This window comes from Phoxinus phoxinus, assembly GCF_949152265.1.
Source record: "Phoxinus phoxinus genome assembly, chromosome: 19".
In the NCBI taxonomy this organism is placed as follows: domain Eukaryota; kingdom Metazoa; phylum Chordata; class Actinopteri; order Cypriniformes; family Leuciscidae; genus Phoxinus; species Phoxinus phoxinus.
Window position 1 is genome coordinate 12,885,529 of NC_136894.1, and position 23,374 is coordinate 12,908,902.

Consider the following 23,374-nt stretch of genomic DNA (forward strand, 5'->3'; position numbering starts at 1 on the left):
AAGCTTCCAGTTACTTTCAAAAGGTGTTTTTGCTCTGTTTTGATAACTACTATAGATACCAGTGTTTATAACCAAACTATAAACTTGTATTCCAGTACTCCTGTGATACAGTAATTTGAATTATTGTAAGTCAGAAATAATGATAGTGTGTGCTTGAAAAGACTGTTTGTGAAGCTGTTTCATCAAGTCTTCAGTGTCGCATGATCCTTCAGAAATCATTCTAATATGCTGATTTGGTGTTCAAGAAACATTTCATAGTATTATAAATTTTGAAAATAGTTATGCTGCCTAATATTTTTGCAGAAACTGTGATACATTTTTTCAGGATTCTTTGAAAGTAAAAAATATATAATATGAATATAAATATTTTGTAATGTTATAAATGTCTTTAGAGTCACAATGCGTACCTGCTCAATAAAAGTATTTATTTAAAAAAAAAATACTTCTGTTCTATTCTACTTTATTAATCTTAGTTAATGTTAATTTCTACCTTTACTAATACATATATTTAAATCAAATGTTATATCTGTTAACATTAGTTAATGCACCATGACCTAACATTAACAAATGGGACAAATCTGCTCTGTTTTATTTTACTGTTGTACAGTAGAGTAATCACAGATCACAATTGTTAAAAGACTCTCTTTGACTGGCACTCAGGCGCTGGAGGTTCCTGATGGACGGAGGGCTCCGTTTCCTCCCCAGCAGCGCAGAAGCAGTAGTCGTGGTATAGACACTCAGACGTCATCAGGGCCTGGACGCTCCAGTAGCTGCTCTAGCCTGTCGCCCTGCCCCTCTCCCGCATGCCCACCCCGCTCACATGACGGCAGCCCATACTCCACTGACGAGATGCTGGACGACAGAGACAAAGGTCAAACCTACAGACTTAATGATCAAGCCAGATTGTTGGTCAATGAGCTAAATCAAGTTCATATGACATTGATAGTTTGCTGCATTAAGTCAAGTCAAGTCAAGAATATTTGTATAGCGCTTTTCACAATACAGATTGTATCAAAGCAGCTTCACAGTATTAATTAAAATAATAATAAAACGTCCATGTTTGGTAATGCTAATCAATAGTAATATTGATTGATTCATTAAATTGAATATCCCCAACTGAGCAAGCCAAAGGCAACAGTGGCAAGGAAACGAAAAACTCCATCAGGTGACCTAATGGAGAAAAAAAAACCTTGGGAGAACCCAGGCTCAGTCGGGGGCCAGTTCTCCTCTGGCGGATGAGCATTATATCATAAGAGTTGGACAGATTCTTCTCAGCTCTGATAATAATCCAGAGAGTAATTTGAGATTTGTAATGTCTTCCTGCAGACAGCGGCAGCAGTTCTCCTCTGCCTAAGTTCACTTCGTCTCCAAAACCCAACAACAGCTACATGTTCAAACGGGAGCCTCCAGAGGGCTGTGAAAAGATCAAAGTGTTTGAGGAAATGACGTGAGTAGAGTTTTTTCTGTAGTGAGCCTAAAATAGCATACTAGCATGCATTATGTATCATGTACACAGCATGCAAATGCTCCTTATGCATCCAACCAGAGTATAGTACATAGTGTCTTACAATACAATGCATTCATTTTGATCATCCATTTTATAATAACTTATTTATTTCTGAAATGTAATTAAATTGGACATGCTAATGTAAAACATTAGTGAAGCATGTTTATTGTTGCATATGGTTTCACAGACTATTTGTTTAGAAATAGCATGCAGGGCTCAACAAAAATGCATTTATTTTATTTTATTGACACCATCAGTTGTTTAGCTCTTTACATGCTCTGCCAACCTAAATGACAACGATTCAGCTAGCTTTTGCATTTCGTTATCATACACACACATACATAATACACTCATATTACATTCATGTTCAATTTAAATCATATTATCAGGTGTTCCTTAGCCACTTTTGACAAAACATTTTTTTTTTTAATGATTTTACTTTATCGGAATGTTGCAAAATGTGACTTTTGTGGCACTTTTGTAGCTATGTGAACACACACACACAGTGGCGGACTGGGACAATAATTCAGGCCGGGAATTTGACTCCACTGCCAGGCCACCTCTGCTGCTGCAGTCACGTAATCTACTGGACTGATAAACTTGTAGGCTAACCCTATTAATGTAACAGGTAGACTACCAGATGCAATAATATATAAAAAAATAACCCTTACAAACTCACTAGGAATACACCATTTATACTACCAAACCAATGACAAATAGAAAATTGCCTTAAATTGGCAAAATAAATAAATAAACAAACAAACATTGTAGGCTACATATTGTAGACTAGAAATGAAAAATCTAAATAACTAACACTGTATTCTTTTCCATACCATCTACTTGATTTATTTATTATTTAAACAATTTGACCCACTAACACTATTCTGTCTACTTTTTATACATTTTTATTTATTATATAAAAAATATGCTACATGTAGACGAAACGAGACTTGACACAGCACCACTTACATATTGTTGCTCGTTTGTTGGTTTAATTTTATCTATTGTGATTATCTAAGTGATTTGTATGTAGTGTTAATTTTGTCACCTATTTTTAATTTAGTCTTAGTCTTGTGCCAAATGTCTTAGTTAGTCTTAGTTTTAGTCAACTAAAAGTCTCGTCATTTTAGTCTAGTTTTAGTCAAAAGAAACTCAAGGTATCTTAGTCAAGTTTTAGTCAACTAAAAGTCTCGTTATTTTAGTCAAATTTTAATTAGTCGTCTAATTTTAGTCAAAAGAAACTCAATATTTCTAAGTTTTAGTTAAAACATTTTAGTCTTTTTTTTAAAATAACAAATTATTTCTGAGATTATTTCTGATAACCATTTCAGTCAAATAGTGTTTCACACATCTCAAATATTGGTTTAATGTCATAATTACCTGAAAAAAATGTAATAGATTTTTTTAATGCAACTAGTTTTTAACATTAATCTGTTCATAACAGATGAATATTCTATCTCCTGATGATGGCAAGTAGAGACGATTGGAGACGAAAATGAAGAGAGATTTTATCTTAGTTTTTATTTTATGCAAAACATTCTCGTCTTTTTTCGTCAACAATAATGCATGTTAATTTAGTCTTAGTCAGCGTTTTTGGACATTGGTGCAGTCTCGTCATCGTCTCGTCTTAGTCATGGAAAAAAAGGTCGTTGACGAACATTTTTAGTCTCGTCTCGTCTGACGAAATTAACACTATTTGGATGAAAGCGTTTGTCTGCCAAATTATTACAAATATAATGTAAATGTAATCTTGACCGACCTGTTCCCTTACTGGCGAACATGGCTGAGATTTTGCAGAAGCTTGCTGCGTCTGTGGCCAGGGCTTTTTCCCTTTTTAAACGCTCCCTCTCTGCTCCTCCTTTGTGTTTACGCTCCATTTTTTAACTATTTAGTCAGATATTAGGCAGTGCTTCGTGACGTTGGGTGGGATTGTCATTTTCACTCCGCCATTATGATTCGTCGATTGAGAGTTCCGTCAATTAATTCATAGTTCCACACCAGCCTATCCAACGCATTCTCATCCTAGGGCGTCATATACTGACACTTTTGACAAATATCTGCGTCTCATATTGACGCTAAAGGGTGCCATGTGCGTTGGATGTAAACGATTTGTCAAAGCGTCAGTATATGACGCCTGGGGATGAGATCGGGCTGATCGTCTGCACAGCGGCAGCCGGCAGGCCTTTTTTTTATTTTTATTGGCAGCCGGCAGGCCAGAACGACCGTCAGGCCACCGGGAAATGTCCCGGTGCTCCCGATGGCCAGTCCGCCCCTGCACACACATAACAATTTACATTTTACATACCGGTAGTTACACTAGTGCTATGGGAAAATTAATAAATGATTTTTTATTTATTTTTTTAAATCTACAAATCAATCATGATGCAGGAAAAAAAAGCACTCAGCAATGAAGGACTAAAAAACTGAGTTCAGTGTTGATTCAGTTCAGTTCTGTGTAAAGTTCATCAATTATGAAATTAGTTCAATTCAGCTCTAAGCAGCTCCACAGAAGACAGCAGTGTCGTTTTTAATTTTGCTTCGGTTCTTTTGATTCCATTCAGTTCAATAACAAAGTTCAATCAGTTATAAAGCAGCTCTGCAGAAATCAGTGATATCATCATCCAAATCAATTCAGTTTTGTTCTCATCCAATACTGTCAGTGCAGTCAAAACAATATTATTACTGAACATTAACTGTCCCGAACTAAGCAAGACAGGTGACAGTTGCAAAGGAACCCAAAGTCCTATCAGGTGACAGAAATTGTGGGGGGAAAACCTTGCATGTGTAGTATTTAGTTGGCGATACATTAGTATTCCATTTGGAACATTCTCTTAAATCGGTTTCCTCTCTTTCTCAGGTCCAGACAGTCAGCCACCGTCCCCCTTTTCTCCTGCCCTGACAAAAACAAGGTCAACTTCATCTCCACCGGCTCTGCGTTCTGCCCCGTCAAGCTCCCGGGATCCCTGCTCCAGCACTCCAGCTCCCAGCAGGAGGACGAGGAGAAAGAGGAAACACAGGCCGGGCCCAGCGGGTCATGCCCCTTCACCCAACACCATCACATGCCCACTCAGGTGTCCACCAGCACGAGCACAGACGACCCTCCCTCCCAGCAGCAGGAGGCGCCCTCGGAATCAGCCTCGCAGCCTCAGAACTTTGAAGTCAGCTAAACGCGCGCAGAGCCGGTCTCCGTCGCGCCCCCGCCACACACGTTTCGCCCCACCCCAAACTTCCTCTTCTCTCTCTGATGGACCCCACCTTTGTGCTGAATCTTTACTATCTGCATGGCATCGCAACTGTGGCCCGAACGAGAATCGCAAATGTAAACGCAGCCGAAGGGTTTTGAGTATGTGGCAATGCCACGCTTTCGTGTCTGGACAGGAACGGCGTCTGAAGAGCTGGACGGAAGGATGCGTTTTGGGAAAAGGACCTTAGAATATGCAAATCAAAAATTCTAATGGCTTCACTGTTAATCTTGATAAACGAGTGAGAGTCTCATACGGAAATCTAATTTATTAAATTAGCTTATTGATTAGTTCAATCACATTCCAGATATTCCCGTTTTGCTTTCTTTCTTTTTTTTGTGTCATATACGGATGTGGATGCGTTCACAGGTACTTGTCGATCTGATTTGATTCCGCATTCATCTCGAGCAACTGCACAGCTGTTTTCAAACGCAGCTTTGCTTTCGTGTGTGCTTAAAATTTAAGCAAAGTGGCTTTTGTATGAGCACTATAATCAGACAGCGCACAGCGAGGTGTCGCCTTCAAATTCACCACCGATTTATGAGGAGAAAGACGACTGAAGCTTTCAGCAAGGTCTTAATAGTGTCAGGGGCATGCATTTGAAACTGATCGTATGTTTAACATTAAATTATGTGTCGTGTTCTCTTTCAACATCCACAGTATGAATAAGCTCTCTCTCTCTATCAATATATCTATATATGAGAAAATCTATATATAAAGAAAAAAGCTTGTTTGAATTTAAAACCGTGTATCGCTGTGTTATGTACATAATGGGAAATGAGCTGTACTCCACGGGTTGACGACTATCCAGGTTTCCTACCTTCTGATGAAATTGCAGAAAGAGAAAAACACAGAATTAAGGATCTTGTTTTCACACTTTGTTGCACAGTGTCCGCCTGCATCCTCGCTTCAGGTGCGTCACTTGCTGTTTAAACTCAGGTAAAAATTCACATTCAGATCCGTCTCATCATTCTTTGCATTCCATGACATTCCATGTTGGGAGGTGCTGTCAGGATGACGCGGCGGAGAGAATTTGATCGGGTCGGACATACTGTGTGTTAAAACCATTAGACAGATCGTACAACCCCTCATGGATCAGACTCACACACCCTCACAGTCACTATATGACATATATTATCATTTAGTAAGACAAACTACTGAGATGTAGAAGAACTTTTTCTGTCTATTATAATACCGTTTAAGTGGCACGTTGAAAAAAAAACAGGTTTTGATAATAAAATTGGGGGGATATCATAATAAGCCTTTTACATGAATAAGGACAATACATTTCAAGAATAAATTGTATAGTTAAGAGATTAAATTGCACCAAAAGAGCAAGAATTTCTTAGTTGGTAAATCCTGTTACTTTACACCTGTTACCCTTACACTTCATTTTTGAATTTTTATACTTTATTAATGTAACATTACAACATTGGTCATAACATCTTGTAACTTTTACAACTTTATTCTCAAAATCTTCTCAATTTTTTACAATTTTAACATGCCACTAGGACATGCTGCTGATAATTAGTCTAAAATAAAAAGGTGAATCTCACACACAAAAATTCTGGCTATAATACATATATTACTACTTTAGGACCATTGACTTCTTTTGGCATTGTGACATTTTTTAATGAAAAAAAAAATATTTCATGATCATAATTTTATTAAATTCACCCATTTAATTAAAATAAGCATAATTTTAAATAATTACAACAAATGCACTAACTAAACAATGTATTAATACTTTTATGAAAATTTAAAAAACATATATCACACCAGGGTAATGAAAATTTGAAGATAAATGAGCTTAATTCTCAAAAAATGTCACACTGCAAAATATCATAATGGACCTAAAACCAATTTTATTTAAGCATTTTTTTTTTCTTTTGATTTCATGAAATTTACTGATTTTATGAGATTCACTTAAAAGCTTGGCTTTATACAAGCAGGATAGATTTCAGTGATAGAATACCAAGCCGCAAATATTTTAAATGCCCATATGATTTTCACCGATTGTGAATAATAATCAGCTTTTTGTCCAGGAACAAGTGACAGGCAAAAACACATGCATGGTTTGTCAGAAATTAGTTTTCTTGTCTTAAAGCAGAATTTTGATATGAACCAAGGTCAAACAATATTGTATTGTGCGGTTGCAATCAATAGAATCAAATTAATTTATCCAACTCATAAGACCAACCATTGACAGCCCACATAATATTACATGATCAATACAAAAGGCTTTAAAAGTATCAATGCAACCTTTTATGCTGCACCTTATATCAATAGACCAAGTAGTTTATAAAATGATTAAACTCAAGTTTGGTAAGTGAAGGGTTTGCAATAATGCAGTTTTGTTTTTAAATGCTTGAATAGTGCACCATTTCATCTCGATTCCATACATGACTAAGGGCCGGTTCACACAGAAAGCAGAACGAGAAACAGTGCAATACACGTTTTTTAAAAACTTAACTTATTTTAACTTGAGCGCCATGTTTTTAGAATGCTGTGTCATGCAAGAGACATGAGCGCAACGGTTCAATACGTCCGCCTAGCGCACATTGAAGAAAAGAAAAGAAAAAGGTAGCGCAGTGGAATGGAAAAAGGCGTTCTGTGTGAACGGCCCCTAAATCTGAAGCCAAATTAGCACAGCCTGTTGATAAAGCCATCGACTGCTATTAAAACCAGCACTGGCAGTTTAAGAGCACATTGCTGGCCTGGGAGATGTGTTTTCAGGTCAATATGTCAGGCTGACCTGCTGTCTGTTTACACACAATGGCAATAAACTATTTTGTTGTTGTGACTGTACAAACCAGATATGTGTGTGAATGGATGTGGATGGAGGGCATCATTTGTTTTGAAGGGGGGAAATATTGACTGAGGACAAAGGAAGAAAACTGTTTCTATTCAACAACTGTTTTGGAAGCACTTCACCCACATGGCAATTACTTTTTGCCTATCACCAATTCTAATGTCAAGAAAATGATTTTGAAAGCCTTGTAGCTTTTGATTGTTTTCCTGTGGTCTTGCCAAAGTGCTTGGCACAGGCGGCTGAGCTTGCATAAGGTTATACAGTATGCCCGTTGTCTGTGTCTGTAAACAAATGATAGTATCAAAAACCACACTTTCTTCGACTTTTAGCCTTAAGTGGCTAATTATTTCTTTATTTCAATAATAGGAATCTTGTGTCTTAATTAAATAAAATAATCAGAATTAAAACCCAGTCTCCTCTCTATTTTTCCTTAGATAAGTTAATGCTTCTAGTTTATTCTTCCTTTCATGGGTTAAAAGTACATTTAATATGAAGCACAATCGTTTTTGAGACCTTTTGAAATATCCAAAAAAAATACCGGTTGGTTCTGGAAGTAAAAAAAAAAAGGAAATTAGATATTTAACTAATAACTTAACACTTTAAAGACAGACCTGTTGTGAGCATTATTTAAACTTAATTTTTAAAATAATAATTTAATACCAGAATTCCTAGTGGAAAAACTACACCCATGATGCTGTAAAGAAATTGTGGCCAATCAGAGTTGCGGGGAGCTATAACTGTATTTCCCACACCAATTAAGCATCATAAATCATGTAAAAGAGTAAGTCTCCCTCTAAATGTTTATATATGCATATTATGCAATAAACATAACATGTTGTTTCTATATACATATTAAAAATCTTTAAATCAATATTTGAATATGTCTTCATGTCATTACAAAACCTTACTTTCTTCTGTGAAACAAAACAGGAGAAAGTTTGAAGAATGTTCATGCAAATATTTTCCATGCACTGAAAGCATGTTAGTGACCAGAGGCTTGTAAGCACCAAAATTGACACACAAAAAAGCAGCAAATGTACAGGTGGTTCATATGAATTGTGCACTCTACACTCTTAAAAAGAAACACAGGGGCTTTTCACAGCATTGCCATTGTGTGTGTGAAGAACATTTTAATAATCTAAGAAAACATGTTCCACTATAAAGAATATGGGCAATGGAAAGGTTTTGTGTGATTGAAAGGTTCTATAAATATTGAGGCTTGGAGCGACATGAGGGTCAGTAAATGATGACAGAACTTTAATTTTTGGGTTAACTATCCCTTTATGTTTTATCGAGCTCTGAACTGTTTACAGGTCTTGAACGGTAAAACTGTGGGTGTCACATGTCAGGACTTATGAAGAGGGTTGAGGAAGTTCAGCTGTCAGGATTCAGTATACAAGCCCTGAGGGCTTTCAAAGGCACACGTCTCACCTTCTCTGCAAGACAAATTATTCACAGCTTCTGGGCCTGTTTGACTTTAGAAGACACTTAAAGACATAACTCCGCATGACAGAAGCTCTTGCCGACTGCGTGAAGGTCACAGTCTGTAATGAGAACAAACTGATCAGATACATTGTTGGAGATTGAATGATAATTTTACATTATAAGGAAGAAACGGACCACCTCTACAACACTATCGCACCAGGTGGCGGAACTATCTAATGCTGTGCTGGGCATTCAATCTCTGTTGGCAATATAATTTCCTTCTGCCACTCAGAACTTAAATGAAGAAATGAGGGGATCCGTATCTACCTCCTCATTCCTCTGGTTTGAACCAGCAACTGAATGTTCCAGGGAGGAACTGGACACGCTGTCTCTAGCAACATCGGATTCATTAATTGCTCGTGAGCAGGGTCATTTTACACCTTTGGAGGAGACTTCATGTTTGTTTTCTCAGACTCAACACTCTTAGGGATGAGGGCTCAGGTCTTCAATGTGCTGGGTCTTCAGTAGTGTTCTCACTGCGGGACACAATCAAAATGGCCATTGCTAGATATCCTGACTTTAGCGAAATGGTCTTCTCCACGTTTCGTTACACTAGCGGCAATGGCTGAAGCCAAGGAGAATGGGCTCAGTATGCCTCCTGTAGATCCATGTATTTCTTCCCTAGTAGTATCTTCAGATGAAGCCCTGAAACAGGAGCTCTGCTGCCCCATTATGCAGGTGTACTGATGACTTTATAGGTTCATATTTATAACTCTGTGTCAGGGTTGAATCATCTCAATGGCTCATCAGCTGCTGGCACTACATTCTACATGTCTACAACAGCATCAAAGAATCCTGCATCAGAACTTGATGCTTCTCTACAGGCCTTGGGATCGGTTGCTTTCTCCAGTGGAAAGGCTCTTGGGATTATTGCGTAGGCCAGACGGCTAGCTGAGTCAAAGCTGCATGCCGTAACAACCTTCATCAATTACCTCTAGTGCTCGGTCAGGTTTTTGGTCCAGCTGCTCAGGAGGCTCTCGAACGCAGGGCACGGGCAGTAGAATCCCGATCTCAACATATTGGGAGCAGTGTGAACTACCCTGCACTGACTGCACAGGAGAACCTGATTCCCAATGTGAAAAATGTTCAACATCTTTGTTGATCCTTGAACAGCATTCCAATCAACCAAGTTTACAGTTTATGTCAACATTAGTCAACAACAAATAAGGGTTAGGTGCTCTACAACAGTGTTATTCATCTATCATTTCTCTCTGATATTAGGAATAACTTATGGGTATAGGATTAGTTTAGGGGTAGGGATATGGCTAAATTTTTGGGATGTCAACAAAATATGTTTACCCATGAACACATCTAACCAGGATGTGCAAAATCAGAGAACCAGAGATCATGGAAACGCTTCACGCCATCACTTGGGATTCAGGGTCTTGACAGTGGATTCTTGACAGACTCGAGAAGACCCCCAGTGAGCACCAGGTTCATCCTAAAATGGTCCAGGACCCTCGTCAGGCCCTTGCTATATCAGTGGAGGTCCAAAACCTGTTGGAGAAGGGTGCTTTGTGCTTTAGAGCAAGAAGACAATGCCCTGTATGGCTTATCACTTCTTTTGTAGCAGAAATAAACTGCTACAGAAAAAGGTGTCATGAAAAATGTAATGAGTTATTGCATTACAAATGTACTAAAGTAAATTACAAATGTATTAAAGAGTGCATATACTTATTCAAAAATGTAGTCAGGTACAGAGTAAAAGTTGCTACTCTTTGATACTCAATAAAACTAAAAAGTAGCCAAAAAGATAGTTACAGTACATTTACTCAAATACTTTACACCACAGCAGAAAAAAAGACATTTATAATGTTACGAAAGTCTTCTATTTTAAATACTGTATATGCTGTTGTTTTGAACATTGTCTTTATCAAAAAATCCTAAAAAAGTATAAGTTTCCACAAAAATATTAAAATTAAAAATTAAGAATGTATAAATAAATTATTAAAATTAAAATATTAAAATGAATTAATAGATGCTGAAAATTCTAAATTTCTAAATAAAATAAAAAAATTAAGAAAACTTTTTAGAAATTGTTATAATATTTCACAATGTTGCTGTTTTACTGTATTTTTGATGAGCATAAGAGACTCATTTCCACTATAGGACATCATTCTGGTGTGCACATTTGAAACAAGACACTTTTGTTATTATTATCATCATTATTATTAGTAGTAGTATTAGTATTAGTATTACTAAAATTGCAGTACAATATTACAGTGTATTTTATTCATTTTGGTTTCAAAATGGCAAAAAAAAAAAAAAAAAAAAAAAAAAAAAACCTGCCAACAGAATCTCATCAGGATAGATAGACAAAGAGGACAGCACAGATGCTAAACAACTTGAGGACAAGAAGATTAGGGTCTCTAATTGCATTAAACAGTACATAATAAACAACAACTTTATCCGCAACAACAGTGAAGAGAAGACTCTGAGATGCCGGTCTTTTAGGCAGAGTTTTAAGTAAAAAGCTAAAACTGACACTGGTAAGAATATATAGGTAGAATGGCCAAAATTATTAAAATAATTGAATGGATGAACCAAATATGGTTGTGAGAGATGATATGTCAAAAAAAAATTGTAAGAATAATAGAAATGTCAACGATTGAAACTTTTTTTCAAACAATTATTTGAATACAAAATGGTAACTTGACTCATAATGGTGTATTGACAGCTGAGGGCGCTATTTCACGAAAAGCAGATGGACCACAATGAAAGAGATGCTTTGGCTGTGATGAGCAGGGTGCTGAATCAGTTCAGGGGGATTGTTAACAAAGATGCTGTGTTAGTGTATATTGAATCTGGTCCTGTCATCTTATAATTGCTATATTGATTGTGTGTAGGAGGTATATGTGGCGTCTGGCTCAGATTTCTCACTGTCGTACAGCAGCTTAAGATGAACTGCTGCTGAATGTGGGTGAAATTTAGCTGATCTAACATTTATGCTGCAGATCCTACATTCAGGTCTATTCAGCAACATTCACCACTAACAAACTACATAGTCATAAGTCTTACCAGCAAACGCTGCAAGTCTCTCTAAAGCGTTTGCCTCCAGAATAGTCAATCATCAGTATAAAAATAGCATTTAATATTAATTTAATGAGTGTGCAAAACAGTTTCAGAATGCAGTCACTGCAGACATTTGACCTCATTTTGAATCATGTTACAAGATATCCAAACAGTTTTGCCTGGAAGGTTTTATTTGACTGTTTGATGCATTGCAGTCTTTATCCGACATGGAGTGCATTCAACATGCAAAAAAATAAAAACATTGTGATTCAAAAACATGACCTTAATGAGACATTAGGCTGTCACATGTGTGCTGTGATTCTGTTATTAAAGAGCAAATATGACTCTAACAAGGCCACAAGGGATTTTTTTTTTTTCATTATCTCATAACTGATTTTGATGCCAGTTAGCTCTGGTTAGTTTTTAAAAACAAAATGAAGAGAAACCCAAGCAGAGAAAAGCAAAGTAGATCAAAGCAAAAGAAAGCAAAGCAAAACAAACAAAAAATGCTTTTGTTTACATCATTCTGATTTCTCATAACAGATTTCTAAAACAACAAACAAAACTAAACAAAAAACAAAGCCAATTCAAGCAAAACAAAAATGTCAACAGCAATTGATTTATCAAAAGCAAAACAAAAACTTTTGTTCACAGAAATCTGATTTATCAAAAACAAAGAACTTTGTTTACATCATTCTGATTTCATGACAGATTTCTCAAAAAACAAAGCAAACAAAAACGTTTGTTCACAGCTTTCTGATTTATCAAAAACAAAACAGAGCCATTATGAATATGACTACAAGTACATTGCAAAACCTCACAGCTGCACAATTATAACATGAATTTCATCATGATACAACCAGATGCCCCTTTTTAAAGAGGGCCTGCAACAAGGAAACGACCACTGTTTCCTACCTAATCCCATTTCCATAAACAGATCTGCGACGGGTATTCTGGCAAAACCACATCGGGGATCATTAATTCAGTACAGCATGCAAAAAGTCACGATAAAAACTATTATTCTCAATGTTCTATTCATATTAAACATGAAAAATAAATCTGAATATCTCCATGAACTCTATTTGAACTGAACATAACATTTGCTTGTGGATTTAAAAAAAAAATATTCTTAAACTGCTTCATAAAAATGCATCTTAATGTCCTTTAAAATACTTATGTTCCTCAATGTTGGTAAAACAATTAGGCTGATAGTCTAATGCCTAAACTATTTCTTATGTTCAGGGTCACAAAGTCTTCCCTTCTGCCCTGGATTTTGCAACATTTATTCCTGGATATCAGTTGTGCTGAGAAGATGGTTGCTCTGAAAGTGCGGGACTGGGAATTCTTACTCTATATCAATCTTTCTGGTATTTGGATTTATTGTTTTTCCTGACATTTGCAAAAATAATATATAGGCTAATGAAAATGAGTGGCATGATTGAAATTAGGAATTGTTCCCTCTCCACGAGTTAACACTAGCATCAGCAACGATTCCTCATGTCCAGGAGCAAAGACAAACATGGCTGAACCTCTGCAGAGAGGCTGTTGCTTTAATTCTCTCTGACAGGTTAGCGTCTGGGCCACCATTAATCCAATAGTACTCACTTTCCAGGTGACTATATCACTGCCTTGTCAGCCCATTTAGATCTTTATAATCCATAAACCTCTTAATCCAATTGTGTAGCAGCATCATGACATATCCCACACTGTATTGTGCACAGAGAGAACACTCCAGATAAGGAGACTCCATGTACATATAAGAATGGAGTCCAAATAATAATTGGACTCAATGTAAATAATAATAATGTGTTTTTCTTGTGATCTTAAACACATAAATTAACAATACCATAAATTAAAGAAAAATCATTGTAAATTTGTACAATAGGCCTAATTTGGGTAACATGGTTGAATGGCTGATCTTTAATTATTTTTGTTAATTAGCCTATTCAATAGCCTATAATTAACTATAAAACATATTTTCTGTTTTTTAGTTAAAGTTTTGGTAATTTTGTTTGCAAGGTTTATTGTTTTCTATTTTAAATATGTAAAGTTTTTAGTTTTAGTTTTTAAAGTTTTTTAAAAGTTTTAGTTTAGTTATTTTAGTACTTCAAATTAAACTAAACAAAAATTATAAATGTTGACTATTTATTTAATTAAAATATTTTTTAATGGTTTTAGTTAGGCTATAATAACCCTGGCTTGACTACAAACTGTATACAAATGTAAAAAATGGAATACGATTGACTAATGTCTTAGCATTATCATGCTGTAGATAAATTTTTTTAAATTACGGCACTTCGTCACATTTTTAATGTGGAAAAGCCTGTGGTAACAGCATAGACAGTATATAAGAGGGTAACAGTCATGGTAACAGTGATCATTTTCCGCAAACCTTTGGCCGAGCGTGGAAAGACGCATTCGGCGCGTGCGCACTATTTTGTTTTTAAGCGCTCAAGTCACTCGCACATGCGCTGTTGTAAACTCACAAAAATTGGGCTGCACGTGGACGGGGTAAGTTCACAAAACTCGACCGTACACATGAAGTGTGCCATTTGGGACAGGGCCATAGAGAAGACTCTGAGGTGAGACAGGCCAAATCGTTAATCCCCCCCCCCTTTTCCCTTTTTCAGAAAAAAAAGATAAGTAAGATAAACTAGAGTAGCCTACTGGAATTGTGTGTGTCTGGTCAGGATGTATGGGCTGATGTTGATGAGAAGTAAGTTCATTAAAAAATTCTAATAACCGCTTCTGATTATGCTGTGTAACTCGCGCCTGGGGATGAGAGTTTTATCCAGTCTCATCACCGCTAGCGCGTCTCCATGGTTACACACCTGCCCCAATAGGGACCAGCGGATCAGGTGTGTAACCATGGAGACGCGCTCGCTGTGAGAAGGCTGGATCAGCAGCGCGCCGCTCGCTCGTCAGTTGCTCTGTCACGCTCTTCTGTGGATGCAAGAACCGTCCAGACACTGGCACGCGAACATAAAACAAACTAAACAATGACATTATCTGCGACGACACGACAGAAACACATAATTATCTGACTGCCCGAAACGATCCCGTGCCTCTTTCTGCTCGCTGTTTACCGGTAAGTGTTTGAATATATTCGCGCGAGCGCAGATGCCATGATGCATTGAATTATTATTATAAGGGTAAAGCTGCATTGCAAAGGCAACGAGTGCATCATTGGCAGCTATTATGCATGAATCGTTTATGTTTTGTTTGAATGCATTTGTTAGAACAATTGTATTGCAAACTGAATTTGAGAAGCAGAGATAATCTTTGCATTGCATGAATATTGCAAAACCTCTTTTGCTGCATTTATTTTCACTCCGGCCACTATGGGTCTATTATTTATATTATGCCTTTGCTGCATGCCTTTTTATTTTAAGGTATTATTAAGCAGCACATATATTTTTAGTTTGAATTAGATATATTTAAGTTTTATAAGAGGCTATGCGTGTATTTCCCTCCACTGTTTATAATAATACTTTATAGAAGAAACATTGCATGTTACCTTCAAAATATAATATATGTCCAATATCAGTCAAAATGGTGCATTGAAAACCTTGCACGAACCTTTTATTCTTCATTAAGCAAGTAAAATTGATATATTTTATAGACATTATTTAATAAATAGACAATTCAATGTTTATATAGATGCTTACAGACGACAGGATCCTTGAGAGTTTAAGAGGTACTGGAATTGTTGCATGCTCTAAATAAATATTTACAACACTGAATCAGTACAAATATGACCTTCCTTTTATGAAAGATCAACAGAATTCCAGCATTGACATTTAACAACAGAAATCTCTTCCTCAGTGGTCGATCATTCACAGCTTATAACTGATAAATGGGATTGATTTACGCTGGATCTGTTGATTGTTCAGATCGTAAAACTCAATAGACAGCGAATCAGTTCAAGTTGTTGTTTAAGCTGTCTGTATCTATATGTATATGTATATCACTGGAGCATTGATCCCTGTGAGATATGTTTAAGTCGATACTGTTAAATCTATAAAGTGTCTGAAAGCCGTAAGGACAGGAAAAGGGCCGATTACACCTTTCACTGATTTAAGTACATCATCCATTTGAGAGAGCTGCGGGAGGGCAGTAAAAGTATCCGATTTATAGGTTTGTTCACAGCTGCCAGACTATTTGGTGCCTGCATGCTGATGTTAGGTCAAAGGCGATGTTGAGTTTAATGGGATGGCTCTATCATGGCTCTATCAAGAAATGCGAGGCATTTCCCAGTAAATGGGATAACAAGTGGTTACGTGGTGTTCTAATATATCAAAACACTAAGAAGTGCCATTCGAATTCTATGGTAAAGGCAGGTAAACTAAAAAAAAGTTGCTGTCTTGAATTATTAAGTACAATCAACTTGGATGTTTAAGTCATTTCAACTTAAATTACATTGAACTGATTTAAAATTATTTGAATCTTGTATAACTTATAAAGAAATTGAAAATGGCTTAACCTGAGTTAAAGCAATGTAAAAATATATGTTGTCATTATTGATCATGTAATTTTTTTTACAGTGTATGAACCCAGGGGTGAAGAATTTGGGAATCGTTATGGTATTTTTTTGTGAAGTCAGAGATGTTAGTTTTTGTAATTCTAATCCATATTTTGAAGTAGAGCACATGTTTCGTATGTTTTGTTATGTGCAGGGGGTGAAAATAACTTCATAAATAATGCATCATGTACAACAGCTAGCTAAAAGCATTCAGTGTTGAAGGAACCCATGGCCTTTTCTGAACCTCTAGGATGAAATAGAGTGAAAACTAAACCATTCTTTTTCGTTCGGTGCTCCTGGGCCCAGATTCCGTGCTTCTTTACCAGGTTATACTTATTTGTGTGCTGAGCCTGGAAACAAGCGGTTTCCTGATGGCAGTAAATCTGTGATTTATGGTTTTTGTTGAGCTTGGTTCAAAGAGGTGCTGATTAGATTCTTTGGTATTTTTTGAGGCTGTAGGCTACTTCTGTGGCGTTTAGTAACCATCCCGTTAAGTGTCTTTCTGTTCTTGTCAATGAGCCGTGATGTTTAAATTCTGCTCTTCTCTGTGAGTGCACTTGTCTATGTTTGGCAATAGACAATTGTGACCAATGCATCTATAGTTTGGACATAGACTATTAGTTACTAAACAATGAGTGTAGTTATAGAGACAATTGAATAGAGATTATATAATTGCAATACATCTTTTATAAATGACATACGCTATTAAAAGTTAAGGTTCATTAATGGCATTGATGGTTTCATGAAGAACCGTTAACATCAATGGAACCTTTTCATTCCACAAGTGGTTCTTTATTTCAAAATGTTTCTTGATTATAAAAATGTTCTTCACATTAAGACAAAAAGTGGTTCTTTTAAGAAGTTAAGAACTGAAAGGTTATTTGAGGAATCAAAAATGATTTTCACAGCGATGCCATAGAAGAATCTTAATTTCTAAGAGTGCAGAAGGCTTTGGTGCACAATGAATACAAATCATGTATTTGTTTCCTTACTGTAAAAGGTAAACTATCTTTCTCTAATAATTGCAGAATTATAACGGTAGGATTAAACTCACAACCAAAGGGCACATTAAATATGCAGCTACTCTGCGGTCGACTGCAACCCTTATGCTGAGTGCTGCCACACTTTTTTTTTGTCTGCATCCCTCTCTATCCCGCTATCATTTCCTTACTCATGCATTTTCAGGGTGAATTTAGATGGATTTAATCATCAGTGACGTACAAATGTCTTATATAAAACACGAAGAGCAAGAAGAGAGTGTGAAAGTGAGAATGTAAGAGATAGACAAGTGTAAATCAGAGTAAATCTGTTGTGCACTTACATGAATCAGTGTTCCCTCACCCAAAAGAAGAGTTCACACTCACCAAGATAATTCACTTCATCACTCACTGCAAAAACAGGCAAAATAAGAAAATTAGATGAAGAAGAGGATGAGGGAGGAAAGTGAATCAATTATTATGGTATTCATTTACCATTATTAAAGGGGCTATATGTGAGATGAATCGTTTTTTATGTGTGAACAGCTTGCTAGGTTGTCTGTGAAAGCCTGTTGACTGACTTTTATGTGAAGGACTTAGGAAGTTTTTGCCAGGAAAATCAAAAGTATCTGAGTTAGGGCTGCACGATTAACCTTTATCGCATCGATATTGAGGTTTTAACTCCCGCAATAACCTAACCTCAGGAGTCTGAGGTTTTTTCCCCCACCTCTGACATTTGAGTGACAAACCTATTAGCCAATCAAAATGGTCGAATCTCGCGTTCCTGGCTTGCTGGCCAATTAGAAATGGCAATGGAAACAAGGTTGTATGCAGTGCTCCGGCTTTCTGTCAGCAGCAAAGCAGCTAACACTAGTGTTGTCAAAAATACTGAAATATCTGAACGGTACCAATACTAATTTCCCGAAGTATCGATACCAGCCGAGCGGTCACTTTCACTTCTCTCCAAAGGCGCGTTGACAAACACCACACGTGACGCACTCGTCTCATTCGCTCTGGTTAAATCTATAGTATCCAGCTGCAGACCCGCAGCACCACCAGTTTCAGAACCCCAGCGCCAGAACCGGAAGTAAGGGGCGGAGCTTACGTTCTAACACCAGCGCCAGAACCGGAAGTGAGGTGCGGAGCTTACGTTCTAAACCGGGTAACGCGTTTTGGAGCGTAATTTGCTTAGACACAAAACGGTATACTTTTATTACACACGAAACGTCATACTTAATACGTATGTTATAATGATACATTAAGGTACAGAAACATTGGGCTTCACCATATTTTTAATATCGTGGTCCGTTGTATGCATTTATATTTACTATGGTTCTTTTTTTATAATAATTTTTACAATGTATTTACCTACATTGTAAATACAGTTGTTATGATTACACATTTATTTCTATTTGTATATAGGACAGTTAAGCTGTCATTTGTAACTATACAAGAATATAGAAACTATTTAGCTATTTTAGTAAAATGTTCTTATTAAAGTGGTAGCCTACTACAAGCAGGAGGCTATGTTGTTTGTGCACCACAAATTGACACTTACCAATCAGGTATTTCAAATAATTGTAAAGTGACACATACCATTGTTAAAGTAATTATGAAAACTGTCACCAATCATTCAGAAGTGTGCTGGACCTTGACACTGGCTTTTCACAATACAGAGTAGTGTACATCTGTAGATCCTATATTATAATGTGGATACAGCAAGTCAAATATTTGAACAAAACATTCGGGAATCTCCAGAAGGAATATATATTAAATTAATTTGTACTTATTGTAGACTAATCCCCTTAGTCAATGGTAGCTTATAAAATGTATACACCTTTTTCAGTAAGCAGAGACAGAAAAGAGACTCAACAAATATGTAAGTTAAAGTAATGAATATTTAGAATAAAAAAGGAAAAATTACATAAAAGCAGATCATCATTCATTCAGCGCTATGTTGTGGTTGCGCTGTGTCACGTGACAAGCAGTGACGCGTCACCTTGGAAACCATAAAGTGACAGATTCGAAATAACGGTCGCCTTGAAAAACTCACGCTGGGGGGTCAATTAGAATATTTTAAACTTACGTGTGAAAGGGTTAACATTCTTCAAATTAGTGAAAATTCTGTCATCGTTTACATGCTTGTCTCATTGTAAATAACTCCGCCCCTCACTTCCGGTTCTGGCGCTGGGGTTCTGGCGCTGGGGTTCTGAAACTGGTGGTGCTGCGGGTCTGCAGCTGGATATATCTCGGTTAAATAGCAAAATTGAAGTGAATGGAAAGATGGCGAGGGCGGCGCCCCCGCGACCGGCTTTGGTTGATTGATAAAGAACACCGCGAGGGGGCATGTCGGAGAATAGCGCGGACAAGCGTAAAAACACACCGCGAGCGGGCATGTCGGAGTCGGAGAATAGCGCGGATACGCGCTTCACACTGCGAGCGGGTATAAATATCGCAGACACGCGCTTCACACTGCGAGCGGGTATGTCAGAGAATAGCGCAGACACGCGCTTCACACTGCGAGCGGGCTGCGGGCACCCAAAAGATTGTTTGACAATCAATAATCCCTCACATCACTCATTTTTTAAAATTATTTTATAGGTGTAAACAGATTTAAGGAACAGGCTCCAGGGGTACCATTTAGCAAGCATAGGCTACGCTCAGCATCAGGGGTGTTTGTTGTTTGGACAGACCTTTCCCCACTGCTAAAAAAAATCCTAAAGGAAACACTGTAACTCTTCTCATTTTAACTTTTCTGAAACATTAACCAAGATGGCCTAGTATTTTTGTTGATATGAGTCCGTGTTGTCTCGTTTTTTCACCGTAATTCTATTATTTTATTACTTATTTTATTATATTATTACTCTTATTTTAAAATGTGTGCAATATAACAGTTTCATGTTCAGTAAATGGCAGTGGACTACAGAATTATTTTGTTTTTCTAATTGTAAATCTAAATCTAATAAGAATTAATTTTCTATTTTTCAGTGTTAAAGAATTTAAAAACAAATGACCAAGTGTTTAAGTTAATTTCCATTATGTCTTCTTATTCTTTGGTATTTTGGTTCAGGTATTTAATAATCACGAAGCATCAAACAATCTCATTACCTCAATCACTATGTATGTAGTTTATTTAACCCTCTGTTTCGAAGTAACAACACATTTTATTCATAATTTTAGGTTTTATGCACTTAAAAGTATCGAACGCAAAAATCGAAAATCGCACCGCAATCGCAATATTTGTCAGAAAAACCGCAATTAGGTTGTTTCTCAAAATCGTGCAGCCCTAATCTGAGTGACGTTTATGTGCGCTCCCGAGAGTCTTTCTTCTGTTCAGTGACACATATAATGAATACTTATACAATAAGTATAAAAGAGCCATTCTGTACTCTAATGTCAATGTGTCATGCAAAGAAAAGGGATTAATTCAAAGTAGTCTCACATAGCCAGATCTATATAGTCTACAGTTCCATATATAACCATCAAACTATCCAAACAGTGTGATTGTCACACCCTGACTTAATGTGATAATCCAAACAGAGAGGCTTGACACAGAAGAACAATGAACTCACATTTAATAAACACCAGGAATCGTCAGAGATAAACACCATCATGAAACGTTAACACAAGACAATTATCAGAAGATAACTGAGGGTTTAAATACACTAGATGCCAATGGGCTAATGAGGGACAGGTGAAGGTGATTTGTTGTCATGGAGATTAACAAGGGTAGCTATAAAAAACAAACAAGATGGCAATAGAAACAGGCTGTTTCTCAATCCCTAGAACGCAAAGAACGGACTTGCCCTCTCGTGGAGACAAGTCCAATGGCAAGACAGAAGGTCACGGGCGGGTGACGTCACAACCAGGAAAGGATAAAAGCACATCTGGAATGACCAGCGCTAGCTTCAATTAACCGAAGCAAATCAATCACAGGGATGAAGTATGAAAGTGCGATGCAGCTTCTCGTTCCCCTCTCAGGGAACTATGGTTACAGTCGTAACCTGAAACGTTCCCTTTCAAGGGAACTCACGCTGCGTCGATGACGCTTTGGTAACGAAAATGCCCAAACGCCGTATTTACAAGTGCCTGTCCATGTGAAACTGTGGCACAGCTAAGACATAAGCACCTGAGAACCTGGGCAGCCAGCCATACAAATGTGAGTGAAGAAAACCAACCCGCCACGTCACAAACCTCTTGAAGGGATACACACGAAATGAAGGCCTTGGAGGCCGCCATACTTCTGATAGATTTAGCTCTAATAGCCAACGGTGAAGGCTGACAAGAGACCTCATAAGCAAAAGAGATAGCTTCGTGGCACTCTGAGGCTAAGGCCTGCAATTCTTACCAGGGTTACGGCTTGGGACCTGGCTATTGTTTTAGAAGGCTTATCTGTGGCTCCCTTTGAGCCCCTTAAAATGATTTTAGAGAAGTTTCTGACATTAAAAACAGTTTTCCTTTCTAGCCATTTCTTCTCTTAAAAGAGTAGGAGATCTTCAAGCCTTATCGATATTATAATGGCAATCTTTGTTTTGCTGTACCTCTAGCCTTTTGTTCCTATCTTTGCCATTATACACAGGTAGGAGTGAAGTTTCAACGCAGACACACAAATGTTTTCCAGAGATTATTGCAGTTGAGGTTTGTGGTTTATTGCAGTAAATAGTACATGAACATACCAGTTCCTTTGCCAACTTGTTTCCAGTAGTTTGCATGTGATCTGTGGTCTGTGGCCTGGTGAGAACTGTGTGTGCTCCCCCTACCTGTGCCTACCACTTCCTGTAACCTATGCCCCTTATATACAACCATGTGCATCTAATCACTGCCACCTAGTGTCCAAAATAATCATATAAATATATCCAAACAAAATTAAATATTATGCCAACAATAAACATAAATGGCTCCTACAGATATCCTCCACTTGAGTTCTAACCGGGGATGAGGCATTCTTTTATCCTAAACGGGTGACCTTTTATCCTCAGTGACCTGAAGCAAGGTGGCTGAAAGCATGCGATTTGACTGCTCTTTTACCCTCCTCAGAGGGCGCGAGCCTGATGCAAAGTCTTGCAGACCTTGATTCATGCGCTCACTGGAAATGGCTGTGCCCCGAGGCACCAAGGGTGGCAGGGTTGGCAGACCGGCCTCCTGAGGGCAACGAAGTGGTGCGGGCACCGTATAATGAGGTGTACACCGCTCCACCCCTCAGCCTCTACAAATAATTTTTGGTTGAACTAGACAAAATAACCTCCTCTGTAATAATTTTTGGAGCCTTTGGCAGAGCCATGAAAGCTTCTGTTGTCATGTCATCTGCATTCCAGGTATCCCATGCTGCCTTCTAGCTCCTGGTTGCAGGACCCAGAGACTTGGCAATCTCATGGATAGGTATGTATCTGAAGTTCTTGCCAGTCCCAATGCCACCCACAACTCCTCAATGTCCAGCTCTGACACATGTGCAATGGCTAGAACCACAACATCTGTGTTCACAGTGCAGAGGGTGATCTTTTTAAATCCTTTTTAAAAAAGTAGCATCCTTGTATCTGCCTCTTCATGTGTGCAAGGGGCAATCTGATCTGATTCTTGTGGGTGACATGATCGAACTTTGTAAGTGGAAAAAAATAGTTTGGTAGTCAACATTTCCACAAGGTTCCTGTCCAGAAAGTGAAAAAGCTTTGTTTTGTTTTCATCCACTCTTGGGATGGCTTTCCAGTTGGTTGGTAACATGTTTTTTTCCCATCCACTCTAGTTATTGTTCCCTTTCCCCACTTCTGTCTTGTCTGGGACTTTAAGCTGTTAACTTCATAGGAGTCTCATACAACATCC

General features: G+C 37.5%; 2 protein-coding genes across 3 annotated transcripts in view; both read left to right on the forward strand.

The window, feature by feature from the left end:
- Positions 1–5,493, forward strand: part of glcci1a (glucocorticoid induced 1a) — a 35,901-nt gene extending 30,408 nt beyond the window's left edge. The window contains exons 6-8 of the mRNA XM_079590417.1: positions 661–871; positions 1,327–1,447; positions 4,365–5,493. Coding sequence (XP_079446543.1) covers positions 661–871; positions 1,327–1,447; positions 4,365–4,674 — 642 coding nt within the window. The 3' untranslated portion in view covers positions 4,675–5,493. The remainder of the gene's footprint in view (positions 1–660; positions 872–1,326; positions 1,448–4,364) is intronic.
- A 9,064-nt stretch (positions 5,494–14,557) lies between these two features.
- rims3 (regulating synaptic membrane exocytosis 3) overlaps positions 14,558–23,374 on the forward strand; it is a 66,115-nt gene continuing 57,298 nt past the window's right edge. The window contains exon 1 of one of the 2 annotated variants that reach the window (XM_079591453.1): positions 14,558–14,640. In XM_079591453.1, coding sequence (XP_079447579.1) covers positions 14,597–14,640 — 44 coding nt within the window. In that variant the 5' untranslated portion in view covers positions 14,558–14,596. Of the gene's footprint in view, positions 14,641–14,707; positions 15,147–23,374 lie in introns of those variants that run through there. The other variant, XM_079591454.1, reaches the window with a different exon arrangement.